General features: G+C 46.6%; 1 protein-coding gene across 1 annotated transcript in view; it reads right to left on the minus strand.

Moving 5' to 3' along the window:
- The window catches only part of NCSTN (nicastrin), a gene marked incomplete at its 5' end in the record, with an annotated part of 21,963 nt that overhangs the window by 9,495 nt on the left and 3,938 nt on the right, over window positions 1-8,530 (minus strand). The window contains 7 exons of the mRNA XM_031065341.1: window positions 637-833; window positions 1,377-1,481; window positions 2,239-2,682; window positions 3,652-3,761; window positions 4,980-5,133; window positions 6,254-6,399; window positions 7,652-7,770. Of these exons, the coding sequence (XP_030921201.1) occupies window positions 637-833; window positions 1,377-1,481; window positions 2,239-2,682; window positions 3,652-3,761; window positions 4,980-5,133; window positions 6,254-6,399; window positions 7,652-7,770 (1,275 nt within the window). The remainder of the gene's footprint in view (window positions 1-636; window positions 834-1,376; window positions 1,482-2,238; window positions 2,683-3,651; window positions 3,762-4,979; window positions 5,134-6,253; window positions 6,400-7,651; window positions 7,771-8,530) is intronic.

Here is an 8,530-nt window from a genome sequence, read left to right on the forward strand (position 1 = left end):
TGCCGAGGGGCTCTGGGACGGGAGGGTTGGAATCCTGCTGGAAACCCCAGAGTTTGGGTTGGAATGTCCACGGAAAATGTGGAGTTTGGGGGATCAGCCCAGGGGGTTCTTTGGGATGGAATTCCCAGTGGGAATCTGGACTGGTTGGATTTCCAGTGCGAAGTTAAAGCAGAAGGAATTCCCGCTGGGAATTTGAACTGGATGGAATTCCCAGTGGGACTGGATGGAATTCCCATTGGGAATCTGAACCAGTTGGAATTCCCACTGGAAATTTGAAGCAGGTGGAATTCCCAGTGGGAATCTGAACTGGGAATTTGAACTGGACGAAATTCCCACTGGAAAGTTGAAGTAGCTGGAATTCCCACCGGGAATTCCCACTGGGAATTAGAAGCAGAGGGAATTCCCACTGGGAATTTGAACTGGACAGAATTCCCACTGGGGATCTATGCTGGATGGAATTCCCATTGGAAATTTGAACTGGGAATTTGAACCGGATGGAATTCCCACTGGGACTGGGTGGAATTCCCGCTGGGAATCTGAAGTAGGTGGAATTCCCACTGAGACTGGTTGGAATTCCCGCTGGGAATCGGAAATCCCCTGAGGGATCCCGGATTTTTTTGGGAACATCCCAGGAACTGCGGCAGGGTTTGGGTTTCTGGGAAAGGCTCCGAGCCCGGGACGGGTCCCAGCGAGGGCGGCAGGGAATTCCCAGGGATTCCTTGGGATGGGGAACATTCCCGGCATTCCAGGCTCACCTGGGACTCCACGGATTCGTTCCGGCGGGACACGGGATCCGTGTGCATCCAGAGCACGGAATTGTTCCTCAGGGACACCTGGAAAACAGCCCGGGGGGGAAACCCGGGAAAAATCAGGGATGGGATGGGAATTCCTGGGAAATAATCAGGGATGGGATGGGAAATCCAGGGGAAAGACCAGCCTCTGGATAGAAATTCCAGGGCCCTGGATGGGAATTCCGGGGAAAAATTAGGGCTGGGATGTGAATTCCATGGAAAACCTAACTCCAGGGTGGGCAAAATCAGGGTTGGGGTGAGAAATTCAGGGAAAAATCAGGGAATCCCAGGGGAAACTCAGGGAATTCCCAAGGGAAACTCAGGGAATTCCAAGGGAAACCCAAGGAATTCCAGGGGGAACTCGGGGAATTCTGGAGAAAACTCAGGGAATTCCAAGGGAAACTCAGGGAATCCCAGGGGAAACTCAGGGAATCCCAGGGGAAACTCAGGGAATTCTGGAGGAAACTCTGGGAATTCCAAGGGAAACTCAGGGAATCCCAGGGGAAACTCAGGGAATTCTGGAGGAAACTCGGGAATTCCCAGGAGAAGGATCCCTGGGACGCGTTCCCTGCGGGAGCTCCGGACCTGGCCCAGCTCCAGGAAGGCGCCGATGTTCTCCAGGCGCACGGGGAACTTCTCCTGCTCCATGTCAAACACCAGGCGGGAGCTGCCGATGTAATCGAAGGTCTCCTGGAAAAGGGGAGTTCCCGGAATTCCGGGGTGGGGATGGGGAAATGGGAAACGGGAATGGGGAAATGGGAAATGGGAAAGGGGAATGGGAAAGGGGAATGGGAAATGGGGAAAAGGGGGAAAGGGAAAGGGGGAAGGGAAAAGGGAAAATGGGAAAGGAGGAAATGGGAAAGGGGGAAATGGGAAAGGAAAAAGAAAAAGAAAGGGAGAAGAGAAAGGGGAAAAGGGAAAAGGGAAGGGGAAAAGGTGAAAGGGAAAGGGGAATGGGAAAAGGTGAAAGGGAAAGGGAAAATGGAAAGGGAAAAGGGGAAAGGGGAAAAAACGAAAAAGAAAAAGGGGAAAGGGAAAATGGAAAATAGAAAAGGGGAAAGGAAGGAAAAAGCAAGGAGTGAAAGGGAAAGAAATGGGAAAGAAGGAAAGAGAATGGGGAAAAGAGAAAAAAACCCCAGAAACAGAGACAATCCCACCCAAAACCCCAGGAAAATCCCATTCCCAAGGACTGAGATTAATCGCAAGGACTCAGGGCTGTGATCCCAAAGATTTGGGGCTGGATCCCAGGGAATTCTGGCTCTCATCCCCTGGAAGAAATTCCTAGGGAAGAGGACATTCCTGGGGAACTGAGCTCACCCCAATCCCACCTAAAATCCCGGGAAAAACCCATTCCCAAGGACTGGGATTGATCCCAAAGATCCAGAGCTGGATCCTGAGATGGATCCCGAGGATTTGGGGCTGGATCCCCAGGAATTCCTGCTCTCACCCCCGGAAGAAGACGAAGAGGACGTTCCTGGGGAGCGGAGCTGACCCCAATCCCACCCAACAACCCAGGAAAAACCCATTCCCAAGGGCTGGGATTGATCCCAATGGTTTGGGGCTGGATGGGAAAAACAACGGGAATGTTCCAGAAAGACAAGTGGTTGTCCACCTGGAAAACAGGGAAAAACAACGGGAATGTTCCAGAAAAACGAGTGGCTGTCCACCTGGAAAACAGGGAAAAACAACGGGAATGTTCCAGAAAAACGAGTGGCTGTCCACCTGGAAAAAATAATGGGAAAAACAACGGGAATGTTCCAGAAAGACAAGTGGTTGTCCACCTGGAAAAACGGGAAAAACAACGGGAATGTTCCAGAAAAACGAGTGGCTGTCCACCTGGAAAAATGGGAAAAACAACGGGAATGTTCCAGAAAAACGAGTGGCTGTCCACCTGGAAAACACTGGAATGGGCCAGGGAACATCCCTGAAACACAATTTCCATGGGATTTTCACGCGATTTTTGTGGGATTTTTCCAGGGATTTTCAAAGCGTTTTGCCAGGATTTTTCCTGGGATTTCTCCATGATTTTTCTGGGGGATTTTCCTTTATTTCCCCAGGATTCTCCCAGAGATATTCCCATGATTTCCCCCACAATTCCCCCAGGAATTTCCCCACAATTTTCCCAAAGACATTCCAAGGATTTCCCCAGAGATGTTCCCAGGATTTTTCCCAGAATTCCCCCACGATTTTCCCAGGAATTTCCCCACGATTCTTCCCATGATTTCCCCACGATTTTCCCAGAGATGCTCCCAGGATCTTCCCATGATTTCCCCAGATTTCTCCCCACGATGTTCCCATGATTTTTCCCAGAGATTTCCCCAGCATTTTCCCAGAGATGTTCCCAGGAATTTCCCCATGATTTCCACAGGATTTTCCCAGAGATGTTCCCAAGATTTCCCCAGGATTTTCCCCACAACTTTCCCAGGATTTCCCCACAATTTCCCCCACGATTTTTCCCATAATTTCCCCACAATTCTTCCCATGATTCTTCCCAGATTTTCCCCATGATTTCCCAGGAATTTCCCCATGATTTCCCCAGGATTTTCCCAGAGATATTCCCAGGATTTCCCCACGATTTCCCCCACGATTTCCCCCACGATTCTTACCACGATTTTCCCAGGATTTTTCCTAGAAATTTCCCAGGATTTTCCCCAGAATTTTCCCAGGATTCTCCCCACAACTTTCCCAGGATTTCCCCACAATTTCCCCCACGATTTTTCCCATGATTTCCCCATGATCTTCCCAGATTTTTCCCCACAATTTCCCAGGATTTTCCCCAGAATTTTCCCAGGATTTTTCCCTGAATTTTCCCAGGATTTTCCCAGGATTTTTCCAGGATTCCCCCAGGATTCCCACTCACCCTGGTGGCCGCCAGCACCACCTGCTGCTCGGGCTGCAGCCGCCCCGAGGCGTTGATGGGCTGCAGGGAGCTCCAGACGTTGAAATCCAGCAGGGGATCGCACACGATCTCTGGGAATGGGAAAAACATTCCAAAGGTTGGGAAAACTCCAGGGAAAAAACCGGGAAATCCTGCTAAAATGGGGAAAATAGAATTTCTCTGGCAGTTTTTATAGGGAAAAAGGGAGTTTTTATGGAAAAAAAGGGATTCAGGGAGGTCCAGAGGTTGAAATCCAGCAGGGGATCGCACATGATCTCTGGGAATGGGAAAAATTCCAAAGGTTGGGAAAACTCCAGGGAAAACCTGCCAAAAACGGGATTTCTGTGGGAATTTTTATGGAGGAAACGAAAGGATTGGTGGGATTCAAGGAGTTCTAGATGGTGGAATTCCCAGGATTTCGCCAGGATTCCTCCAGGGCTCTCCCAGGATTTTCCTGGAATTTTCCTGGGATTTCCCCAGGATTCTCTCCGGATTTCCTCAGCATCTTCCTGTGATTGCCCCAGGATTTCCTAGGATTCTCCCAGGACGTTCTTGTGATTTCCCCAGGATTCCCCCACGGTTCTCCTGGGATTTTTCTGGAATTTTCCTGGGACTTCCCCGGGATTGCCCCAGGATTTCTCCACGATTCCACAGGATGCTCCTGTGATTCCCCAGGTTTTCCCTGGCATTCTCCCAGGATTTCCCTGTGACTTCCCTGGGATTTCCCCAGGATTTCCCTGTGATCCCTCCAGGATTCTCCCATTATTTTCTCAGGGTTTTTCCCAGATTCCCCAGAATTTCCCTGTGCTTTTCCCCAGGATTTCCCTGTGATTTCCCTGTGCTTTTCCCAGGATTTCTCCGTGGTTTTCCCAGGATTTCCCAGTGATCCCTCCAGGATTCTCCCATTATTTTCTCAGGGTTTTTCCCAGATTCCCCAGAATTTCCCTGTGCTTTTCCCTGTGATTTCCCTGTGATTTCCCTGTGCTTCTCCCAGGATTTCCCTGTGATTTCCCTGTGCTTTTCCCAGGATTTCCCCAAGGTTTCCCCCATGTTTTTCTCAGATTCCCCCAGCAATGCATTACTGCCCTGGGCTGATGCTGCAGGCGCTCTGCAGCCCCAATGCAGCAGCCCCCATGCATCACTGCCCCGGGCTGATGCAGCACTGACCTGGGCTGATGCTGAAGGCGGTCTTCAGCGACCGATTCCCCCAGCAATGCATTACTGCCCTGGGCTGATGCTGCAGGCGCTCTGCAGCCCCAATGCAGCAGCCCCAGCAATGCATCACTGCCCCGGGCTGATGCAGCACTGACCTGGGTTGATGCTGAAGGCGCTCTGCAGCGAGCTGCGGCGCATGCAGGTGACGGTGCTGGCCGCAGCGTGCATGTGGGACTGCAGCTGCATGGCGCAGAGCGGGAACTGCGGCGGGGAGCCCGGCGAGCCGGGCACGTTGTGGGCTCGGAAACACTGAGAACACAAACACGGCGCGTTGTTTTTTATTTTTATGGGATTTTTATTAAATGTTTAATAATTTTTTCTGGGTTTTCAAATGGGTTTTTAATGGAATTTTAAAGATTTTTAATGGATTTTTTTAACAGACTTGTAAATGGATTTTTGATGGCCTCCTTATTTTTTTCTTAAAGGATTTTTTAAAAGGTTTTTTTAAAATGATTTTTTAACAGTACTTCGTTGCTTCTTTATGGCTTCTTTAAAGCTTTTATGGGTTTTTCACAGAATTTTAAAGGTTATCGGCAGATTTTAAAATAGATTTTTGGTGGATTCGGTATTCTTCATGGGTTTTTAATGGATTTTTCCCAGAATTTTCAAGGTTTCCGAAGAATTTTTGCACGGATTTTTTGACGGATTACGATTTCTTTTAAAAAGACTTTTATTTAGTTTTTAAGGGTTTTTTTCATGCGTGCTATGTATTTCTTTTTTTTAGATTTTATGCATTTCTAAAATAAAATTGTCATGGAATTAAAAAAATTTTCCATGGATTTTTTAAAGGAGTTCTGATGGATTCTCAATGATTTTTTGAAGCACTTTTAACGGATTTCCAATTGCATTTTTACGAACTTTAACAAGCTTTTAATGGCTTTTTATGGGTTTTAGTGGATTTTCAATGAACTTTCAAGGATTTAATGAATTTTAATGGGTTTTAAAGAACTTTCAATGGATTTCAATAGATTTTTATGGGTTTAATAAGTTTTAATGCATTTGTAATAGGCTTTTATGGATTGAATGCATTTTAATGGATTTTCAACAGACTTCTATGATTCTAATAAATTTTCAATGGATTTTATTGGACTTCTATGGTTTTAGTGGATTTTAATGAATTTTCAATGGGTTTTTATTGATTTAATGGATTTTAATGAATCCTCAATGGATTTTAACAGATTTAAATGATTTAATTTGATTTCAACGAATTTTATTGAATTTTCAATGGATTCTCAACGGACTTTTACGGATTTAATGAATTTTCAATGGGTTTTGTGGATTTAAATGATTTGAATTGGATTTTAACGGATTTTAATGAATTTTTAGCGGGGTTCTAATGGGATTTTTCCCCACCCCGTGCCCCCCTCACCTCTTTGATGAGCTGGGTCTCGTTGGCGTCCTGCAGCAGGAAAATGGGGAAGGGAAAATCCTCGTAGGAGACCCCGGAGCCACCCGGGTTCCACTCGGAGCCGTTGCAGTGAGCAAACTGGGGGCCGTAGGTGTCTGAGTAAACACCTGGAAAATGGGGGAAAAATGGTAAAAAATGGGCAAAAACTGGGCAAAAACCCGGAGCCACCCGGGTTCCACTCGGAGCCGTTGCAGTGAGCAAACTGGGGGCTGTAGGTGTCTGAATAAACACCTGAAAAATGGGGGAAAAACAGAGAAAAATGGGACAAAATGGGCAAGAACTGTGGGCTGTAGGTGTCTGAGTAAACACGTGGAAAATGGGGGAAAAATGGGTAAAAATTGGGCAAAAACCCGGAGCTGCCCGGGTTCCACTTGGAGCCGTTGCAGTGAGCAAACTGGGGGCTGTAGGTGTCTGAATAAACACCTGAAAAATGGGGGAAAAACAGAGAAAAATGGGACAAAATGGGCAAGAACTGTGGGCTGTAGGTGTCTGAATAAACACCTGAAAAATGGGGGAAAAATGGGTAAAAACAGGGCAAGAACTGTGGGCTGTAGGGGTCTGAATAAACACCTGAAAAATGGGGGAAAAATGGGTAAAAACAGGGCAAGAACTGTGGGCTGTAGGGGTCTGAATAAACACCTGAAAAATGGGGGAAAAATGGGTAAAAACAGGGCAAGAACTGTGGGCTGTAGGGGTCTGAATAAACACCTGAAAAATGGGGGAAAAATGGGTAAAAACAGGGCAAGAACTGTGGGCTGTAGGGGTCTGAATAAACACCTGAAAAATGGGGGAAAAATGGGTAAAAACAGGGCAAGAACTGTGGGCTGTAGGGGTCTGAATAAACACCTGAAAAATGGGGGAAAAATGGGTAAAAACAGGGCAAGAACTGTGGGCTGTAGGTGTCTGAATAAACACCTGAAAAAATGGGAGAAAAATGGGTAAAAAATCGGCAGGAACTGTGGGCTGTAGGTGTCTGAATAAACACCTGGAAAATGGGGGAAAAACAGAGAAAAATGGGCAAAAAATCGGCAAGAACTGTGGCCCATAGGTGTCAGAGCAAACACCTGGGAAATGGGGGAAAAATGGGATAAAACAGGGGGAAAATGGGAAAAAGGTGAAAAATGCAAAAAGAACAGTGAAAAAATGAAATAAAATGAGGAAAACCAGGGGAAAATGGGGGGAGAAAATGGGAAAAAAGGGGGGAAAAACAGGGGGAAAACGCAAGAAAAAATGCAAGAAAAATGTGAAGAAACTCGGAAAATAGAGAAAAAAATGGGGAGAAAAATAGGAAAAAAAAAGGGGAGAAAAGAGGGGGAAAAAGGGAAAAACCAGAGTGGAAAAGTTGGGAATTTTGCTCACCAAATCCATCATTGGGACACTTCAATCCTGGGGAAAACCCTTGGGAAGGGGCGGGAGAGGCAGCGGCCACAGCCAGGCCTGAAATCCGGGAGGTTCCCTTCAGCTTCATCAAAACCTCCCTGGAAATGGGGAAAAAGAGCTGGAATTTGGGGTTTATTCATGAATAATTGAAATCTGGGGATAAATCAAGGGAACGAAGGAAAAATCCTGGGAAATTTTATCTTGTGAGGGCCCAAAATGGTGGAAAAGTGACAAGGCTGGAAATCCTGGAAATTCCCCTCAGGTGGAGAGAAACCTCCCTGGAAATGGGGAAAAAGGGCTGGGATTTGGGATTTATCCATGAATAATTAAAATCTGGGGATAAATCAAGGAAATGAAAGAAAAATGAAATGTTCCTTCAAAGTGAAAGTGAAATCCAGGGATAAATCAGGGAAATAAAGGAAAAATCCCGGGATTTTTATCTTGTGAGGGCCCAAAATGGGGGAAAAGTGACAAGGCTGGAAATCCTGGAAATTCCCCTCAGGTGCAGCAAAAGCTCCCTGGAAAGGGGGAAAAAGGGCTGGGATTTGGGATTTATCCATGAATAATTAAAATCTGAGCATAAACCTGGGAAATAACGGGAAAATCCCTTGGAAAAATCTCAGAAGGGCCTAAAATGAGGGAAAAATCAACAGGGAGAAACTTCCAGCCACATTTTTCCTGCTTTTCCCTGGAAAAGGAGCCCCAGGTCCATCCCAAGGTTTATTTTCTGTTTTTTTTTTTTAAATCACGGAGCAACACCCCATTAATTTGGGAGTCCAGTCCCACCAACAAAATAAAGCAGGAAAAGCAAAGTTTAGCAAGGCCGAAATTCCTGGAAGCCTTGGAGCACCTGGACAA

Source organism: Geospiza fortis, unplaced genomic scaffold, assembly GCF_000277835.1.
Source record: "Geospiza fortis unplaced genomic scaffold, GeoFor_1.0 scaffold735, whole genome shotgun sequence".
Lineage (NCBI taxonomy): Eukaryota > Metazoa > Chordata > Aves > Passeriformes > Thraupidae > Geospiza > Geospiza fortis.